Genomic DNA, 22,380 nt, shown 5'->3' with positions numbered 1-22,380 from the left:
AGTGTCACACAGAGTCCACTTCCTCCAGGCACAAAATACAGCAACATGTGTCGATGCTTCTGCCCAGAGAAGCCCATGAGAGACCTAACTGGGAGCTGGTCAGGCAGGCACACTCTGCCCAGCACCTACTAACATTCCAGACGCCCAGAAGGAAAAGAAGTGTTCAGCATAAACCATACTGGTTGTGCCGTCTGGGCTGAGGGAACCTTCATCTGCTAATTATTGACTGGGGGCCAGGTTTCCAGGTGCCAATCAAGGGCCAGTCTTCCAAGCAGGCCTTCCTAAAGAGAGCAATGTCAGGCCGGCTATAGTAACTCTTTTCTGCATAGGAAGTAATCCCCTAAGGATTTAACTCTGATTCCTGGAGAGGGAGATGCTGCTCTTCAGTGCTCCCAGGCCTGGATATCTCCTCGTATTTCCTACTTTGGCACCAACACTAGTACCTTGAGCCTTTTCTCCCACGTTGCCCCTGAAATATATAGGAGTTTAGCAAATAGTAATTTAGCAGATAGTAAGCACTTAGAAAAAGCTTGTTGAAATTGTAAATAATAGATTATCAAGTCTCCTTACTTTAAGGTTAAAAATCTATAGAGTTCATCCCCTTTCTGTCCTGAACAATTCGTTCCTCATATCACTGAAGTGGCTGAACAAATACATGTCCATGTGAGACCTATTTTGGAAAGGTGGGAAGGAGGCTGGTTGAGCTGTGATGACCCCATGCAGGGTGTTGGAGCTGCATGAGGTAATGAGGGATTCCATAGGGTAGGGGAACCTGCATAGGATGTTGGAGCCCAAATATGATGAGGAAGGTGTCCCGATGAGGAGATAAACCAGAATGTTCTGTCAGAGCCTAAGGGGTGAGGAGGGCAGCCAAGCAGGAGGAGGTCGAAGGGAGGATTTGGGATCTTGGGGCAGGGAGGGGAGGGGGACCACACAGTGGTGGGCAGTGTCTGGTGGAGAGTCCTGGAAGCGAAGTATGGGGAAGAGTGGCAGCAATGAGTGACTGGCTCCACAAAGGCGGATCAATGAAACAAATAAACATATATAGGGTAATGAGAGATAGGACTCTCATTGTCAGAGAAAGGCACTCCAACCATGAGAAGGTTGGGCTGGGAGTACTGAGGTGAACTAGTGGTTTTTTAAGCTGGAGAGAGGCAGAGACAGAGAACAATTTACATGTATATATTTAAATTATTTATAATTAACAGGCTACATATTTGTTGCTATTCTCTGTGATCCTACTGTATGAATATGAGAGAATTTTAAATACTCTTTAATGTTCTTTAACCAAATAGCCCACTGGTTATTTTCATGAAAATATATTCCATTGTTAGGGAGAGAGAAGTTATTAAGGAAACAGAATATGAGCACCAGTGAAATGTATTATGCCTCTTGATCGCTAATAGGTTCTTAAAGTGTTTTATTTTTTCCATTTCAATATTTACTCACTGCATCTGAGAGAACTAGAAGTGGAACTGGAGATCTTGAACAGGATACTAATGTCCAAGTGTTTAACATCAAAAAATAAATCTGGAGAACAGGAACCATAAACTCAGGTCTTCCATTAAGCCATACTGGCCTCTGCATATAAAGTGCACTGCAACCTCTGTCTTAACTTGCCGTATGGAAGACAGTTCTTATTTTCCTAAAGAATTTTTCCTTCTGTTTTCCCATTTCTCATACTTACTCTCCAGTCGCTGGGCTCACCATCAGTGTCCTGTATCTTTTTCTACTTAGTCTTCCATGCCCAACATTCAACAATCGTACACGCTACATTTTTTTCTCATAACTTGTCTGACGTCCATCCTTCATGTACTTTTTTATTGTACCCTTTATTTGGAGTAGCTGGGTTGGTTGGTTGGTTTTTTCTCAGTCTCCTCTCTTTTAGCTTTCTCCTGTATGTGGCTATAATCAAATAAACATAGTTATTTTGTCTTTAAATCAGTTACAGAAATAGACACAACTGAGAAGTGTCGAGATATCTTTTTGAATTCTTTTCTCCTCTAACTTCGCAGCTTCTTTTCCTTGGAAGTCACACCTGCCTCCCCTACAGTACACTCACCTCACATCATGCATCACCCACCTTCCTGTTTCTATACTGCATGTTTGGAATGTGTTTATACATTGTAAAGTATGGTTTAAATATTTATTAAGTGCTTTATGTTTCCTTCTCACTGTGAAATCTGTTGCTAGGTTAGAAAAGCTGAGCTTTCCAAATTTTGCTATTCAGGATACAATTCACGCTTCCGAAAAATGGTGTTGAAAAGTAGACACCTATAGACCAAAACATCAAAGACAATTACTTAATGCGTATTCCACACTTGCTGCCTTCCCCAAATCTATGTGCACAGAACTCTTTTTAAAGTCAGTAGGAGTTCTGCCCCAACAAAGGCTTCACACAAGGGGAAAAGAAAAAGAATTCAAACATACATAAGTAGAACAAAGCTTAATAAGCTCTCTCAATAAGTATTTACCTGAGGGACTAGAACAGCTGCAATATGTAAACCTGTTTAATAACCCTCTATTAAGCAATTTTCTCTATTTAAATTAAAATCCAACGCAGGCTAGGCTGTAAACAAACAACATTTACATAATATCAATTTCTAAAAGTACAGCAAGGCAGGGATTTTTCTATGAACTAAATATTTTTAAGCATTGCATTGTTCTGCTTTTATTTACACACTACTATTTCGAGTGATTTATTAAAGCCAACTATTGTAATTGTGTATAGAAATAATGAAGCAAATATACTTTTGTGTAGCAAAGTGGCTTGCTAGAGCATGTCAAGTAGTTTTAAAGAAAGTAAACCAATTAATTGTCAGTTTTCTCACAGAATGTGGCTTCGTAAATGATGAAAACCTTATAAAACTTCTTTAAGGTTTTCCACAGCCATAAACTACTGAGGAGTAATTTATCTGCTTTGCCAACGTTAGTAACATATGCAAGAATTCACTTTTCTCTGGTTTCAGAAAAATAAGGCTTTTGTTTCTTCAGAACTCTCGCTGCTTCTTTCTCATTTGTAGTCAGAATTCTCAGTTTATGGCACTGGAATTATTCCACAGCAATTAATCCCAAAGTTATAGATATGATAATGAGTCCAAGAAGCAAATTTATATGTTCCCTCTTATCTTTCCTCTTTCCCCATCTTTAACAAATAAACAGTTTCTCAGAATAAAACACTTAGGGAAAATATTCTGAAGTGAAACGCACAAGCAAGGTTACCTTTCAGTTAAAAGAGATTTCCATGCTTTTTTTTTTGTTTTTTCCATCTCAGACGTCAAGCTCCCTTAGGACAGGTTGACCTTGAACACCTTGGGCCATGCTAATGTCCAACTTGGTGCCACATCATAAGTGATCAATAATAACAATACGTTAAAGACTGATTTTTCCCTCGAATTTGCCCCTGCTTTCTTAGACCGTAGCACCAACATGTGCATCACCATTCATGAGGTCATGAATATTTTAACAACTAAAGTGCATTCTTTATATTAAAACAACCACTGTGATTTCTCCTAATGACAGCCAGTCATGGGGCAGAATTGAAGCTGTAACACGAGGGTAAGACTGTACATCTATTTACAAAACTTGCTCGCCTTTCCAGAGCTCCAATCACACACAGAATGTGACAGGGTCTCCGAGTAGCACTGTGGGAACTTTCAAAGTCTAGTCCGTTTCATTATATAAAATATATTTAAGATTTTCTGTATATGAGAAATAAAGCTCCTGGAAATGGGTTATTTTTAACAGGAGATGTTCAAAGTCTAAAACCTAAAAAGGGGACGATCCTTTGAAAAGGACTCTGAAAAGAACTTTGACAGCACTAATAAAGGGAAAAAGAAGTTAAGCTCAGGTTGCCAACTTATCTTTTTATGAGTGGCCCAAAAAAAGACACAGGGTCACTGCCCTTTTCCTTGATGACCGTATTCTAGGGACACTGTGAGGTATTTGAAATCTCAAGTATATTTTAGGCATTTAACTAGCCTTACCTGTGACTTTCTCATGTCCCCTGTATCTTACTAGTATGTCAGATTTTATTTCTCTCGGGAACAAAGGCCAAAAAAAAAAAAAAAAAAAAGAAAAGAAAAGAAAAGAAGAAAGATAGCTTCTGTATATCTTCCAATGAATGAAGAATCTAAACCAAAATTAACATTGTATAAAGTCCATTTGCTAAACACAAAATAATATGGGACCTAAAATGTTAAAGAAAATAAGATATATATTTTCCTATAGAATCACAGCTTTTGTGAAATGTTTGCAATTTATGATCAAATATTTGAGGGTAAAAATGTTGATTTCTTTTCTTGAAACTTAACACTAAACAAATGTGTTATTTTAAGAAAATGTCAATGTATAAAATTTGAAGTTGCTGGACCTTAAGATTTAACTCACGGAATTTCAATTGCTGACTAAAGCTTTTGCTTATTTTACCTGTTGATTGAATTTCTTTATTTAATTCAAGATTTGTCTTTCTAATGAGATAATACTATGTTAAAATAACCTAATACAGGGTTATTAGGAAATGGGTGAAGATAGTCAAAAGGTACAAACTTCCAATTATAAATAAGTCCTGGGGATATAATATATGCATAATGACTATAATTAACAACCCTGTATTGTATATTTGAAAGCTGCAAAACTACAAATATTGTCTATTGCAGAGTAGATCTTAAATGTTCTCATCACAAAAAAAAATTATAACTACGTGTGGTGATAGATGTTAACTAAACTTACAAATTTATCATGGAGATCATTTCATAATATATACAGATATCATATTACATATCAATCATGTTGTACACTTAAAACTAATGCAATGTTATGTCAATTATATCTCAATTAAAAAAATTAAATAAAGTAAAATAACCTAGTATAGACTATTAAAAATTGTAGTCTAAGAAGAGGTTCTAAGAATGTGGTCAGAAATACTAAATGTATATATTTATAATCTATATATATATATAAAATTATATATATATAAAATCTAGGCATTAAAATTTGCTCATCCTTCTGGAAAGTTAGCAACCCTGGATAAAATATGGGATGGAAAGTTGTAGTGCTCCCCTTCTACATGGTCACAGACTGATCTCCTGTCCTGCCCAGAGATCTCACAGAGATGAGCAATGGAGGATGGATAAGACAGTATGTGCCTGTCTGTGCAAATTCATCATCAGTACTAAAAACAATAACAAATCGGCAAAGAGAATTAATTCTTGCATATATCGGTGTGTTTATAGACCTAAAGGGATATGTGATTTAGGGTCAGAAGTCCTTGGGATGAGTCAGCTTCTGTGACTTAGATGTACCATATAATCTTGGAAAATCATTTAACCTCCTTGAGCTTTGTTCTCTTTTGGCTAAAATAAACATACAAAAAAACACCCACCTCCCAAGGCCTTTTTGAGAATCAACTGTAGTAAGCACATTGAGAAAGCACTTTTTGCATAGCTGTACACATGTTCATTTGTCTCACTGCTAATGTGTTTTCCTTTGTACATCTTGGTATTAGATCGGCTTGATTCTTTATGAATCGTTTGGAGAGTTATTATAATAATCTAAAATGAAAAAAGTACATATTAATTATCCAATTATTCATTCACTCACTCAACAAACATCCAGTGTATTTCTACTGTGTGGTAAATACGATGGCAAATACAGAGGACACAAAGATAAAAGACAATTGTCTTCCTTCGAGAGGTTAGAGTCTAGTGGCTGAGAAAAAGAAGGAAGGACACAAGTCTCATCTAAGCTCTTACAGTCGCTGATGGAGCACTTGAGGTGGGCATCATTTTGAAGAGATTAGGAAATGGTTCCTGGAGGATGTGACTCTTGAGCTGAGTCCTTGAGATCTGTGTGAAAGAGATGCATGAATCAAGATGCAGAATCAAGATAAAATACACCCAGTTCTGGAAACGAAAAATAGCTGAGCAAGACTATGACTAAGCTAATATTAAGATAGCATGAGATGAGGCTTAAAGGGTAGAGGAGGTTGACATCCTGAAGGGTTCTATGTTCTCTGCTAAGGACTGGTTTCTAAACAAGATGGAAGACTATTGAAAAGGGTACTGACATGATCACAAGTGCATTGAGAAAACACTCTAAATAAAAGTCATAGAAGACTGCAAAGGAAGAAATTAAATTGATCCTATCTTCAGGTGGCATGATTGTCCAAATAGAAAACCCAAGAACTAATAAGGAAGTGCAACAAAATTACAGCTACAAGATCAATACACGAAGACCAACTGCATTTCTATATACTAACAATGAACATATAGAAACCAAAATTTTAAAAAATGTACAATACTATTTACAGTTGCTACAAAGAAAGTGAAATACTTAGTTATAAATATAATAAAAAATGTATAGGCTCTGAATATGCTGATGAAATAAATTTTAAAGAGACCTAAATAGAGAGACATTCTGTGCTTATGGATTGAAAGATTCAACATAGTGAACACGTCCATTCTCCCAAATTGATTTATAGTTGTAATGCAACACCTATTCAAATCCCAGAAAGGTTTTTTGTAAACTTAGACAAGTTAATTCTAAAATTTATATAGAAAAGCAGGGACTGAGAATAGTTGAATCAATTTTGAAAAAGTATAATTACATGGAGGGAATAACTTTACTTGATGTTAAGAGTTATGATACAGCTGCAGTAATCAAGAAAGTGTGGTATTAGTGAGGGGATAGATACATATCAATGGAAGAAAATAAAGAACCTAAAAATAGACTACTCACAAAAATATATCCAACAGATTTTTGACCAAGTTGCAAAAGCCATTTGATAAAGGAAGGACAGACTTTTCAAGAAATGGTGCTGAGTCAACCTGATATACATAGGCAAAAAAACCAAAAAAACAAAACTGTCCTAAACTTTATATTGTATACAAAAATTAACTCAAAACAGATCATGGACTTAAATTTAAAATGTAAAATTATAAAGACATTTAGGGAAAAAACAGAGAAAATCTTTTGAACATAGTACTGGGCAGAATTGTTACACTTGATACCAACAGCATGATCCACAAAAGAAAAACTCATTTTACCATTCTCTCTGTTTTTTATGTATGTTCCCAATTTTCCATAATTTTTGCTGTTTTTTGTTTGTTTTAGAAAAGGAAAATTTGATAAATTGGACTTCAACAGAGTTTAAAAAAGTTTTGCTTTGCAAAACATCATGTGAGGAAGATGAAAAGGCAAGCTATGGACTAGGAGATAATATTTGCAAACAACACATGTGATGAAGAACAATTATTTAGAATACATAAGGAGCTCTCAAAAATAAACAGTAAAAACAAACAAACAACCAACCAAAACAAATCAAAATGAGCAATCCAATTAAAAAATGGGCAAAACCCAGGAATAGTTTGCTGATGAATATACAGATGGTAAATATGCATATAAAAATATGTTCAGCAAAATCAGCCATTAGAGAAATGCAAATTAAAACCACAATAAGATGTTCCTACACACTATCAGAATGGCTAAAACAAAAAATAGTGATATACCAAATGTTGGTGAAAATGCTGAGAAACCCTACTGGTGGGATATAAAATGGTACAGCCACTCTGGAAAAGATTACAGCAGCTTCTTACAAACTAAACAAATACTTATCATACCACCCAGCAATTGCACTCTTGTGCATATATCCCAAAGAAATGAAAACTTATGTTCACACAATAACTTGCACATGAATGTTCACAGCAGCTTTATTCATAATAGCCCAAAACTGGAACCAACCCAAGTGTCCTCCAGTGGGTAAATGTTTCATGGAAGTGTGGTACCAGTCAGCAATAAAAAAACAATGAGCTATTGATACATGCAACAACTTGGATAGATCTCAACATACCTCTACTGAGTACAAGACAATCTCAAAAGATTACATATTACATGATTTCTTGCATATAACATTCTTGAACTGATACATAACAGAGGAGAACAGATTGACAAGCAGGAAGAGGGAGTGAGGGAGAGAGTTGTGGCTATAAAAGGGATTCTTGTAATGGAAGTCTTCTATATGTTTACTGTGATGGGGGTCACACAAATCTACACGGATGACACTTAGACAGAACTAAGTATAAACACACAAAAATTAGTGTATGCAAACCTGGCAAAATCTTAGTAAGTTCAGTGGATTCTATCAATGTCAATTTCCTGGTTGTGAAATTGTACTATAATAAGCAAGAGGTCACCTCTGGGGGAAACTAGGTGATAGATATAAGGGATCCTTGTTATTTCTCACAACTGCATGTGCATCTATATCAAAGTAGTTTTTAAAAATCACTCTAGGTGCAGTATAAGGATAGAATGGTAATGAGGGTGGAATACATGAGGGCCATTGGACTAGTGTGTGCATTTATTGGGGGGAAGCAGTGAAGAACAGGACATGGTCTATATGACCACCGATTTTCTTCCTTGGGATTTATTCATCCTAAGGAGAGAAAACAGAATGGATAGATAATTGGAGAAGAGACGGGATGAATTCAACCTTGATTCTGCTGAGTTTGTTTTCTGTCAGCCAAGCAGAGTATATAAAATGATAATACAAGAAGGAAAAACAGGAATTTCTGGATGAGGGAAGGATATAGTGTTCTGCTGGATTTTGTATGCATACTCTTCATGGAGCATTTTAACACAGGAAAGAATATTAAAATATCAGGTACCTGCATATCACCACAGGAGAATTTTTGAACTGAGAGGCAAGAGTAAATGTATAAAAATATCTATGGCAATTTCAAATACAACTGGATCAGTGAATTGCATTTCCGTTTTGCATTAAAATAAAAAGAAATTGCGTTACCTTCCCTGTGTGCCAAGCTCTGCATTACTGTTCAGAAGTATTATTCTGCTTAAGGCTCACAATAGGCCTAAAAATTTAAGTTTTATTATCTCTAATTTCTAAACAGAGAAGTTAAGTAATTTGCCAAATGAAACAAAGCCAATGAGTAAATAAGTTAGTGGGCTAGAATCTCTATCTAAATGTTTAATTTCTAAGCCCATATCTTCCCACTATCTCAAGAAGTTTGTGGAGAGTGGGGGAGAGCAGACCATAAAGACTTCTTAAAAATTGCGGACTCTATATTCTTGCTTATTTAGGGGTTTGTGGGCTTAAACATCTATGCTTATATTTGTAAGTGTTCAGTCTCCTACTGGGAAATTTTAAAGGTTCTGTTTAGGTCACTTGCCTCATCTCTACAAGATGTCATATTAGTTTGGCATCAACTTGATTACTCATGGCTTTCCATTCTCTGGATGCACCTGTCATGTCTGGGTTAGGAAGGAGTTAATTTTTTTACACTGATTTGTAAGTAGTCCCCTTCTTTTTATTTTCCAGCTAACAGGTTGTTGTTGTTTTCAGGTATGCAGGCTACATAGATTCGTTAACAAGCATGTTTCAGTTCAACTAACACAAACATATAAACAGCAGGTGTCTTCAGTTCTGTGTTCCTAAACTTACATGGTGCATTAGCTCTGACTTCATTAACTATTAACTTGGGATTCCCTAAGCCTCTACATCAGGAAACAAGAAAACAAACAAAAAATATCTTTATCTCTACAGAAATTCTGTGCTTAATAAGGTTTGTTTTCCTCCTTCTTTGGTGATTTTCTGTATACTCTGTTTTTTAGTTCACATCTCTTCTTTGAGGTATTCTCTTTCAAAATTTTAAGGTTGACACATCATGCCTAACATCCCTAGGGCTTGAAAGTTGGTTCATTTTAAGACTATACATCACAGTCCGTTTATTTTACAAACCAAGAACAGTTAAACCTTGAAAAGGTTTCAAGCCTTGAACAGGTAACTTTCAGGTAGAAATTGGGCTTCTCTCCTTAATTAACATAGGTGAAGCACGACTGTTTCCAAACACTTTATTATTATTATTATTAATTATTACTCCTCCTCCTCAGTAATCTAGATTTAATTTTGAAAGGCATTTCAACAGGAAACTTTCCACATCTCATATCGATCAAAATACTGACTCAGGTGTGAGTAGTAAACCTCCTATAAACACTAAAAAGGTGGGTGGGGATTGGATTTGAAGATATTTATTTGACCTGATGCTCCGTTGGGTCAGTTCATTTTGATCCTTCACCTTTGCAAAGCATCCAAACCTGAGGTGACGATTTAACTTCTCGCCACTCACGCCATCTAGTGGTTATGAACGTTCTATGTTTGGTTTTAAGGAAGATTCCTAATGACTCGGGGGCGGGGTACACGAAAAACAAAACGGTTGGCCGCGACAATTTCCTAGTCTCTCACATCATTTAGCCCTCACAGGGACACCTTTATCCACTTTAACCATTTAAGATGCGCGCAGAGATGCGCGGAGAGAATGAAGGGGACGCACACTTAGAGAGACGCACGCCCCTCGACGCTGACATTTAGAAAACGGTTTTAAATCCTTCCTGTCATTTGCAAAGGACGGGAAAAGGAGTTGTGGCAAGACCCAGACTGAGGAGACTGACTTTTCGGCAAGTTGGACAGATGACATATTAACTCCTGCAACGTTAGCATCTGGGTTGAACAAATAAAAAGAAAGAGAAAGAGGAAAAAACACTTAAAAATTCCGCCGCGGGGCTTTGCAGGTCTTGCCACCCGGTGGCCCCCAGAAGACAGCCAATTCCTGCGCGTTCCGCTCCGCTCACCCTCTTCCCAGCTTCTCTCTTTCTCTCCCCCTCCCCCCTTTTTTCCCACGCTCGCCTTGAACCGGGACCCAGGGAGGCAGAAGCAAGACATCGGTCCCCTTCCTCCTCTCCTCCACCAAAACCACCGCAGCCGAGCGCGTGAAGCTTCCCTTTGTTCAACGAGGCTCGCTCTCCTCCCCGGCAGATCCACCTGGATGCTCTCCCTCGGTGACATTTTGCGCCGGGGCTGGTGGGTGGCTGGGGTGGAGCGAGAGGAGCCCGAGGGGGCGGGGGCGGAGAAAGGTCAAGCCGAGGGAAAGGCAGGAGACGCCTTTCATAACCTGCGTGGCGGGGCGTGCGCGCGGTTATTTATTTATTTTCTCCTTGTTTATTGATCGCACGGGCAGAGCGGCGCGGGGAGCCCGGGGAGATGCAGGACCACCCACTGGCGGGGAAGCAGCCAGAAGCCCTCCCGCGCCCCCGCCCTGCCGAGCGCCTCTTGCCTCAGCGCTCCGGCGACTGCCCGCGTCGGCCCCAGCCCCAGCCCCGGCCCCGCCGCGCCGCCACCGCCGCCCGCCCGGCCGCCCCGCAGCCCCGCCGCCCCGCAGCCCCGCACCGCGCCGCTCCGGCCACGGCGACAGCCGCGGCGCAGTAAGTTGGCAGGAGCGAGTCCCCCGGGTGCTCGCCTCCCCCGCACCTTTTGAACTTGTTGCTGCTGCTCGGCTCGCCTGCGCCTGGCTTTTGGAAGGTGAAAAGGAGGAGGGAGGCACGGAGGGATGGGGGAAGGGGAAGAAGAGCTCGCTTGAGCTTTATTTATGCTCCCTCGGCGCATCGGATTCGGCTGCTCGCGAGCTGCTGTCTCGGCTTTTCCCTTTCCGGGTGCACGGCGAGGAGAAAGTCTCTATGCAACTCAGCCCCGGCGCGCACTCTGCCAGGTATGTACCGCGGGCGAGGCGCGTTCTGCGCGGAAGCAGATGCCGCGGCGGCGGCGGCGGCGGCTGCCAGCTCCCGGGCTCTGTAACTGTCATACTGTACCTGAGCTGAACTTGAAAAGAGAGTGACGGGGCGATTGGGCGAACGCTTTTGGCAGACACAGGGGGTGCTGGTAGACGTGGGGGAGGAGGGTCTCTATTAACGCCCCCCACCCCCGCCCCCAGCCGTTCCTGTCGCTCAGCACCTCAGTCTCCGCAAATACGGCGGGAGGAGTGGAGGCGGCGACCGGACTCCCCAAGAGACGCGGGGCAGCGGCTGTGACCGCATTTCGGAAGCTACAACAACAGGTCGCCTTTCTGAGACTCCTTTGGCGGGAAGGGCCACTTGGAAGGGGAAGGCTTGAAAGAGCTAAAAGGGAAGGTGGAAGGATTCCCTAATTCATCAAAAGAATACCACTGAGTGACTGTCCTTCCTCTCCTCTACCCTACACGTCACATACTGACCCCACAGTATCCAGACTATGTCAGGGGAGAACTCAAAGACACCTGTTTGAAGAAACTGCAGCATCTAAAGTCACCTGTATACTTCTTTGTGCCAGGGGTGGCCTGGTCCCACTGCTGGAAGAGGTTTGGTTCAGTTCTGTTCGGTGTGATTGTTAAGACATTGTATTTTTTTCCCTTCATACTCCAAATACCTGCCTGGGAGGGAAACCTGCCCTCCTGAGAACTGTGACTTAACCAGGAGTCCTACCTTGGAATAAGGGCGATACCTCTGGACCACGTTTCCCAGTTGTCTTTTGTTGGCGGAGCGAAGTGGGTGATTGTGGCTATTCTGACTGACCCACTGTAGAGTTACTGACTTGCCCTTCTCGCCCTCACTTCAAGGAACCATGGCGGCGGGTGTAGCAGCGTGGCTGCCCTTTGCAAGGGCAGCGGCCATTGGGTGGATGCCTGTGGCCTCGGGGCCCATGCCAGCCCCCCCGAGGCAGGAGAGAAAAAGGACTCAAGATGCCCTAATTGTGCTGAATGTGAGTGGCACCCGTTTCCAGACGTGGCAGGACACCTTGGAACGTTACCCAGACACTCTGCTGGGCAGTTCGGAGAGGGACTTTTTCTACCATCCAGAGACTCAGCAGTATTTCTTTGACCGTGACCCGGACATCTTCCGCCACATCCTGAATTTCTACCGCACTGGGAAGCTCCACTATCCTCGCCATGAGTGCATCTCCGCTTATGATGAAGAATTGGCCTTCTTTGGCCTCATCCCAGAAATTATTGGCGACTGCTGTTATGAGGAGTACAAGGATCGCCGGCGAGAGAACGCGGAGCGCCTTCAGGACGATGCCGACACCGACAACACCGGCGAGAGCGCGCTGCCCACCATGACCGCTCGGCAGCGGGTCTGGCGGGCCTTTGAGAACCCCCACACCAGCACCATGGCCCTTGTGTTCTACTATGTTACGGGGTTCTTCATTGCCGTCTCAGTCATCGCTAATGTGGTGGAAACAGTGCCATGTGGGTCTAGCCCGGGTCACATTAAAGAACTGCCCTGTGGCGAGCGGTACGCCGTGGCCTTCTTTTGCTTGGACACAGCCTGCGTCATGATCTTCACAGTTGAGTATTTGCTTCGCCTGGCGGCGGCACCCAGTCGCTACCGTTTTGTGCGTAGTGTCATGAGTATCATCGACGTGGTGGCCATCCTGCCTTATTACATTGGGCTGGTGATGACAGACAATGAGGATGTCAGCGGAGCCTTTGTCACGCTCCGAGTCTTCCGGGTCTTCCGGATCTTTAAGTTTTCCCGCCACTCTCAAGGCCTGCGCATCCTGGGCTACACGCTGAAGAGCTGTGCCTCGGAATTGGGCTTCTTGCTCTTCTCGCTCACCATGGCTATCATCATTTTCGCTACAGTTATGTTCTACGCAGAGAAGGGGTCTTCGGCCAGCAAGTTCACCAGCATCCCTGCTGCCTTCTGGTACACCATCGTCACCATGACAACACTAGGGTAGGTGCCAACAAGGGAAAGGGGATGGAGGTTGAATATGTATGAAGTGGTTGTGGATCCATTAAAGTTACATAATTAATCAGAAGAAATAATGTTTCTCTTTCCTAAATGAGTTTAGGAGAGTATTATCTAAATGGTTTTGAACAACTCTTTTGATCTATGAAATGGGTATGATATAGTGAGTGAAGTATTTAGGGAGTTGCCAGCAGATGTTGAGTATTGGTGCCTGAAAGTAATAAATACACAAAGAAATTTTAGAATTCTTGAATATTGGGAAAGGTCATCGGTATTATATATCTGAATACATGCAGTTATAACGACAATGAAAACCACAAAATTTGTGTCCAAGGAAAGGTATGAAAATGCATACTCTATTCTGAAATGCCTAGAAAGTGCTTCAGTGTGTTGAAATGAAAAGTTTCCATGTGTCTTTGAAGTATTATTTTCAGATGAATACTTTTGGCATGCGTTTTCCCTCTAAGAACCATAATTCTCATTTTACAACATTATAAAACATATATTATAGATATTACCAAAGGATTTTGTAATATATATGCACATATTCATATATGCATTTTTATTATGGCTGGTAAGTTATGCAGTGTTTTAGATTATCAGGGCTGAAACTGATCAACCCTACAAAATGCAGTGGAATGATAATTAAGATTCTAGGTTCATAGTTTCAAATAAAGAAGCAAATGACTGTCATCCACACTTTTTTTTTTTAAAAGAAACTACAGATCCCATCAGGCAATGGGCCCATGACCATTAATTAAATAGAAGATAGAGCAGTATCTGGTGAAATTGATGGTCATCAAGGGCTGATTGCATTATAGAATTTGGGGTCTTGATTTCCTCGTAGAATTCTTTTCTTCCTGATTTTGTTTGATGGTAATGGTGTTTTGCAAGCACAGGGACATATTCTGAATTAATAGGTTTTTAAAATAAAATCTAAGCTAGAGTTAAGACTTTTTGGATGACTGAAGAAAGGTATGAATTTATTAATACTGTTAATTAAACTGCAGGAAAGTAGAAGCATTTATATATTAGAGGATCTAATAAAATGAAATGGGAAGAACCTTTTAGTTTTATGAGTTCTTAGATAAGCCAAGTGGTGATGTTAGTGTCCTTTCTTCAGCTTTATGCTGCTTTTCTTGCATAGTTAATCAGTTCAATAAGGATTTGTTAATGGCTGTAAGAAAAAAGTTATTCCCAAGGCTGCTTTTTAAATTCTGTGTTTCTGGCTAATTTAATTGCCTTCTTTAAATGACAGTGTGGTTAAAGTCAACTTAAGTTTATTAGACATATTGTGTTGAACAGAATTTCTCATGTTGTCATATGGCCAACTAATGGAGTATTTTATATATGAAGAATTTCAGGCTAATTAAGAAATGATGGTTAAGTAAAATATAATGATTTGTTATTTTGATTTAGTCTCACATACTTTTGAAGATGTACTGGTGGGTTTTCCAAAATGAATTAGTGAAAATCTTGTATCCTACTGGTTATATTTTCCTTTATATCCTGTTGGTAATTTTGTGACTCGTTTTGAAGAAGATGCAGACTACCTTAGCAACGTAGGTGCTTAGTTCTAACCGAGAGGTTTGTGTATATATATTTGGTCTTGTTGCCTTTACGTCATTTGAAGTCTTTATTGAGGACTATTAGATAGTACAAGTCACTAGACTTCAGATTAGCAGTACACACGAATAAAAAGAGGACTCTGTGTTAAGAGTAAATAAAGGAAGCAATATTAAAAGGAAATGTATTTCAACAAATGTGGTGTCCGTGACAGTGTCTTTCACAAAGTATCAGTAAGTCATTTCAAAACTCTATACCGTCTATAATGATCTGAATATAGGCATTATAATGAATGTTGATGAGGTGCTGGTTCCATCTGAGTAGAAAGTTCTATTCTAGACACGAGAAGTTAATGTTATTTTAAAACTTGTTTTCTGAAATGACTTCCAATTTTTTATTTTATTTTGAAATTTATTTTTGTTTTCGGGAAAAAGATGAGGAAATGTTAATCATTGAGGACAATTTTTATTACATAAATAAAATGCTTAGAAGCACCTACTTTTTGAAATGAGTTAAGAAATGGAATCATAATGCTTGAGTAAAATCTATGAAATAGTTTTAGTTTACATGTTCTGTATATAAGCATGTAAGAAAAATTAAATACTCATACTTTCTCAGAACTTGGAAGCAAAATAGAAGTTACTCTTAAGACTTAAGTTCCACTAAGGTGGAAAATGTTAATTTTCAGTAAATTGAGCTAATTAATAATGTTGATGAAAAATAGCAGTCATACTTTTAAGATGTAGAAATGTTAATGCAATCAAGATACAATCCATTTATTGGGGAATATATATGAACATTTAACAAAGCACAAGTTGTATGATACAGTAAGATTTCTCTGGAAAATGTCTTCTGTTTCTCATCCAAATATAAAGTATTTTACTTTTCTGAAGAATTAAGAGTTTTTAAAAATCCTGCCTTTTTGTGCCTTAACTTTGGTTATATTGTTACTCAAGAGCTTTATTTAAGAATAGGAAATTTTCAACAAAAGCCATGGCTTGAATTTATGTTTTACACTGTAGTCTTATATGTTGAAGTATATAAGATAGAAACTTTCTGGAAATTATGCCATAGTTGAAGCTAAAACCAAGCTGTGTCTGATAGATGACCAGGAATTTCCCATTACACCCTCTGAGCTCTTTTTATGTGGCTGTTATTTTTAATGGAGCCGATGTTCATCAATTAATGATAATAGAAGTGAAAATGGAATCCTAGACAGTGGTTATCACAGAAGTTCCAGCTCATACAAACATTATCTACATGAGAAGAAAGAGTCAACAATTTTGTAATTTAAGACTGGCAGAATTATCTGCTACCTCGCAGGTCATTTTAGACAGTATTCATTGGCTTTCTAGTCTGAAGAAATGAGTGAGTTTGTCTCTGCCTTACTGTTGCCTATTCATCTAATCATTTTTGTGCTCCCTGAAATAGCAAATGTATCATTATTCTATATCTTAACCATGCTTGTTATGTAAGTCATTATTTAATTTGCCAGTAAAATGAAGGCTTTAAAATATACCTTTCAGGCTACCCTTTCCTATTAATTAAAGTAGGAAATGTCAAAAGCACAACTTAAAAAATCAGTGAAAGAATGTCAGAAAGATTTTTTAAAACAATGTTTACAGTGAGTGGGACATATCCGTCCCTCCATTCCATCCTTTCTTTCTGGGCAGATTTATTGACCTGCACAGGTCCCTGATTATCCTTTCTACACCCCTGCCTCCCTCCTTACCATGATACATACTTTGATTACCACCTTAAACTGCCTTGGGAGAACAAGAACCTGGAACTTCTCTTTTGGTTAATGACCTTCGGACGATAACATCATGTCATTATTTTTCATTCAGATGGTAGTACTTAAATGTTGTCAAATTTAGGAAATTTCTAAATTTTCACCAATCAAAAACGATTTTACAAACATATTTAATAAGGTGTCACTTCTGTTTACCATCGTACCTTAGGCTCACGACTTGTGAGTTAGAAGTGGTACCAGGTGGCACATTAAATATTTGAGGAGCTATTATTTTAGGCAATACCTGCATTCTTGGTTGTGATCACTAACCATTTCGACCCTTTTAAAAATAGAGATTGTGTTGTTACTCATGACATAAAACTTGAGAACTTGAGATGTATTATTTCTGTGGTCCACACCACTTCTTTAATTTTAAAATGAAGTTGCTTTCATCAAGGTTTTCCAAATGGGAAAGAAAGCTACTACATGGCATTCTGTAAAGTTTCATGTTCAGAATGAAACTTTATGATTTAGACTATGTGACTCATATTCTGATTTCTGAACAAATCTAGGAAAACAAAAAATTTGTAGTGTACATTCATCAGAAACAAATATGGTAGAATTACATCTATGTTCTTAGAAAAGTTAGTGTGGTTGTCTAGTTGTAAGACTTCTCAGACTAAATCAATATTTTAATTTTAACATGTTTGGTAAATTGCTATTTTAAGAAATAGAAAAGCAAGTTAGTTTATCATTGTAATTTTCCTAACAAAGTCTCAGGGAAATGCCTCTTTTTAGAATGGCATAATTGGAGGGAGATTATATATTTATATAAAATATTTCATATATATTCTATTTTATATAACAATTATGTTATATATCATACATCGTAGGCATATGTTAACCATGTTATATATGTTATCTATTTTATATAGCATATGTTGCAAAGTATGTATTATTATAAGAAGAACAAACTTGTAAATATCTTCCTGCTATTCATCACTGTTCTGACTACATAGCTTCAGGGAATGCTGGGAGTACAATCTTGCAGAATCATTTTGTACAGACTTCTGGTTTGCCTAGCAATACCTATAATAGATGGAATTATACTTTGGTCTGTGCCAGCACCTGTGCATAAATGTGGCTTAGGTGTCAATCCAATATGCCTTTACAAGGTGGGAAGTACCAAAATTTATCTTTTTGGTGAACAGCCATGCTACGAGTAACATCCGTTTTTATTTTGGCGTACTACAATGTATTTTTACGAAGTTCTTTATAGAGCATGTCAATTGATGGGAGTTGAAAATGAATTTGAAAGAGGTGTAGAAAATGTGATGTGTATTCCTCTTTTAGTATTACAGGTGACCAAATCTTCATTTTGTTGTCGTTACCATTTAAATTAGAGAGAATATTCGGCGCGACGATTTTTTGGAAATGTGTATTTTTTTCTACAAGTGTTTGCTTGGTTGCCCAGCAGGTATGTCAGGAAGGGATAGTATGTGTTCTCTTGGCACAGAACCCTAGAAGAGGGGCCATTTTCCAATATTCAGTGGGTCTGCTATGATTTTTTTTTCTTTCCAGGGTTTCCCTTTAGACTACAGATTGACGTGGCCTTATACATGTTTATTTCATTTAATTCTCAGGTCATGTATTTTGTATTTGTGTAGCATTCTGTCCCCATTAACTCATCTTTAAAAATGAATTAATGAAGTTCAAATTTTGTATTACCTAATCTCTTAATTTCCTGGTGAAAGGAAACTTACCTGTTATTTATTCAAAATCCATCAGTTTACACATACAAGATGTTTTTGTGGCTTGCTCATAGTCACACAATTAAATATCAGCAGTACTTTTTTTGTGAAATTTTATTTATTTTTTACTAATTTTTTTTGAAAACCTTTAAACATCTAGGAATGTTCAATAATAATTATGTGAGGATTACTGCTGATGCTGTAGGGATAAGAAAAGGAATACATTTGTTCTTTATTCTATTATTATAATGCATTTCCCTCCCAGTTCTACTCTCTGTGACTCACTCTTCCCACATTCCTCAGTATCACTGCTGGCTCTGCACTTGTTCACACAGTACTGGGGTTTATTATGAGGTGCCCAGTTGATATAACACAGTCATGTGTTCTCGTACAGCGAACTGTTTGGTTCCGCAAACTACTTGATGGTGATGGTGAATATTGTACCTGGCCTGATGGAGAAGAAAGTAAATCAATTATTTTGTCAGAATTACCTCAAAAAGGGATCTTTAGAACTGTACAATTTAACCTCTCTTTCATGGAAAGAATGGGAATGGTGAAAAGAACTTTCACTGAAAAGGAGGTTTTATTCTTCCTTCAGAGCTGTAGCAATGAGTTCAGTCTTTTCTTCCCCTCGACTCTCCATATGGCTTATATTGTTTTCTGAGCAAGACTGTATATATAGAAGCAGGCATTGTTCTCCCACAAGCTTCAGCAGCAAGATTTGACGGTGTGGGATATGATCTGGTATTGAAAAGAAACCCAGGAATGAAACGCTGTCTCTGTATTTCTGTGCACATTTGCATTTCTCCTTTTGCGTTAGTAGACGCCGTGGAATTTTTTGCTCTTTAGTTTTCTCCTCTGAGAGCCAGTCTTTACACTAACCTTCTCCATGAAGCCCTCCCAACTCCCAAGCCTTCATCATCTGTATTTGGAATTACCTTGACATTAGTTAAGTGCTATTTTTCATATAATGTATGGTTTTACTTCTTGTCTGCCTAACTAGACTGAAAGGCTTTTGAGTTTTGAGTCTATACTTTTGGGGGACTTATTACCTAGTTAATGTGTTGCTGCTCATGGTGTGAGAAGATAGTGCATACCATGGAGAGCTTCCTTAGCCACGGGCCAAGTGCCATCTCAACATTAGCAAGAATTGAATAATCTAATCTTATGCTTTGTTCAATGTTTAAAAAAAATTGAAATTTATTATTTGAACACTTTATCTTTGAATGTATTCCAATCCATCCTTTTTAATTTTTCTCTTTTAATTAAGGAGGGCTGTAACTAATTCTTCTCTGCAAAGGTTAGAATTAATGGCTGTCGATGGCTACTTCCTTAATCAGTTTGCTTTTCGGTGAAGGCTGGGTAAATTGCAGATGCTTCTGGGAAGCATGTGGAGATATCTTATGATGTAAGTGAATCTGCACAGGAATGTACTGCCTTCTCTTTCAAGCTCCTTCCCCCATCTAAATATGAGTAGCTCAAGGGGCCCGTGGGTCAAAAAGATACTAGAATGACACTTAGTCACTGGAAAGGTGTTCTATCTCTTACTCAGTAAACACAAATTGGCACTTTTCCCTTTTATTCAGGTCCACTCATTAATGCATAACATAGAACTGTTTAAAAATAGAGAACTATTATATGTTAATGACATGAGGTAAGTGTATTCTCTGTTCAGGAAGAAGTGCTCATTCTGAGCAATTAAAAGACAGGTATAGAAAATGTAACTATACATGTAGATCCATCTCCTGGCATGGTGCAGTCCATTTTGCATTGGAAATTTTGGCAAGTCTGTTCTGTGAAGAAGATCTGAATCATTAAAAGTGTGGGGAGGATAGGGAGTGAGTAATCAGAAGTTAATAATGAGAAGAAAAATGCCATGAAAGAGTAGGATGACAGTTGAACTGATGTCGATTAGGAAAGGAAGGTTTTGTTCTAAAAGCAAAAGGCCTTGTCCTTTTTGCTCTCACGTGGGCCTGATTCTTCCACCTTCCTCATTTTCTTCACTTTGAAGAATGCCAGTAGTAGTGCTTTTGGAAACCCGAAGTCTTACCAGTAGCTTGAACGGACTCACAGAGTTCAGTTCAGTTTAGCAGACGCTTGTCGATCCCTTGCTGGCTGTCATTGACCGCAGCAGCAAACGTTAACTCTCGACGTCTAGGCCTTAAGCACTGTGTATTCTGGTAAGAGAGGCCGCAAATGAACATGAGTATGTAGTATAATTCCAGGTAGCAGTGCATGCTGTGAACAAAATGAATCAGGGTAAGAAGTGTGCCATTTTGGATAGGGAACAGACAAAGCCTTTCCAAGGGGAATATTCGAGCTGGTGGCCAACTGAAGGAGTGAAGGGAGTCCTGTAAATATCTGAGTAAAGCGTTTAGAAGAGAGAAAAGAAGTACCAAGACTGTAAGGTGAGCCGGGGCTTGGTGTAGCCCCCCTAAGACAACTGCAATTGAAGCAAAGTGAGGGAGGGGCTTAGGAGCACCTGTTACCTGAAAGGTGATTGGGATGAAGTGATGCAGGACATTGCAGACCAAAGTAAAGTCCTTTGGTTTCATTTGAGACAGAATGGGGAGACATGAGAGAGTTGTGAGCATGGTAGGGACAGGATATTGCTTCTGTGTTAAAATGAGCACAAGCCCTGAAACATTTAAATTTTTAAACACTCATTTTAACATTAATTTCTTTACCATGTATAAATTCTCATTCTTTGCTAGATTTATTATACTTCCCTTAACTTAAAATTTGTATCCAATTATTCATGAGATTTTCCAGAAAAATAGAGTATTTTGTAAGAGTACAAGATTAAATTCTTCCCAGCTGACAAAAATAAATCTAGTTCAAATGAAAAAGTTGAATTCCACATCTTAGCTGAAAAGGCAAAACTGGTTCTCAGTAGAAATGGAGCTATCTGGGAAATGACTGAGGATAATTCTTTATTTTGAATATGGATTTGCAGACTTACAATTGTCAATTCTAATGTCGGTGTTCAAGGATATCAGTGTTCAAAGCATATCAAGGATATGCTTTGGATTCTATTTAAAGAAATTTGATTCCTTTTTTCCCCCTCATTTTGCAGTAGGCACATATATATCTTCTTCAGGTGTGTTGTTATTTCAGTGAGTTTGAAAGTAAAATGGATTTACGTGTCTTGAAATCTGTGAAAATTGCTAGAGGATCTATATTTTTAAACCCAAATTAAATAGAGACCATGCATGTAACAAATGTATAATGAAAAGTAACAGAGGCGTTACTTTGGTAATGATCACTGTGCTAGAGAGTAAAACATATTCATGATAATTGGAGAAAACTTGAGTTTGGAAGAACAAGATTGGATAAACAGCATTAAAGTTAAAAAAAAATGTTATATAAGTTTCCCAGATGAGCAACTTGTGAAAATAATTCCTATTTCTAAGGGAAATCAGTGTGGCATCTCACGTAGTCATGCTGTTGTCATGAAAGCGTCTGCCCTCAGATAATTCTGCATCCTGCCTGAAAGTTCAGTTCAGAGGCTTGATTCCTGATGGAATCAGCTAGGATTCATGGGGGCCATCCGAAAGGAAAAAGCCCCTGTATTCCCTGTCCTTTGCATGTGATGAATTTGATAATGACAGTCAGACTCTCATAATTACTATCTTTTGTATATTTTGGATGGGGAAGTGGTTTCATTTCATTGTGCTACAGAAATTAAGCTATTTAACCCTATCCTAATATTAATGCATTTGGGGCAAAAATCCTTATGCATATTGTTTAGTTAAC

At 38.7% G+C, this 22,380-nt stretch overlaps 1 protein-coding gene across 1 annotated transcript in view; it reads left to right on the top strand.

Moving 5' to 3' along the window:
- Positions 1-10,960: 10,960 nt before the first annotated feature.
- KCND2 (potassium voltage-gated channel subfamily D member 2) overlaps positions 10,961-22,380 on the top strand; it is a 457,183-nt gene continuing 445,763 nt past the window's right edge. The window contains exon 1 of the mRNA XM_006202227.4: positions 10,961-13,560. Coding sequence (XP_006202289.1) covers positions 12,446-13,560 — 1,115 coding nt within the window. The 5' untranslated portion in view covers positions 10,961-12,445. The remainder of the gene's footprint in view (positions 13,561-22,380) is intronic.

This window comes from Vicugna pacos, chromosome 7, assembly GCF_048564905.1.
Source record: "Vicugna pacos chromosome 7, VicPac4, whole genome shotgun sequence".
In the NCBI taxonomy this organism is placed as follows: Eukaryota; Metazoa; Chordata; class Mammalia; order Artiodactyla; family Camelidae; genus Vicugna; species Vicugna pacos.
The sequence above is the reverse complement of the archived record's forward strand: the minus strand, read 5'-3'. Positions and strand labels throughout refer to the sequence as shown.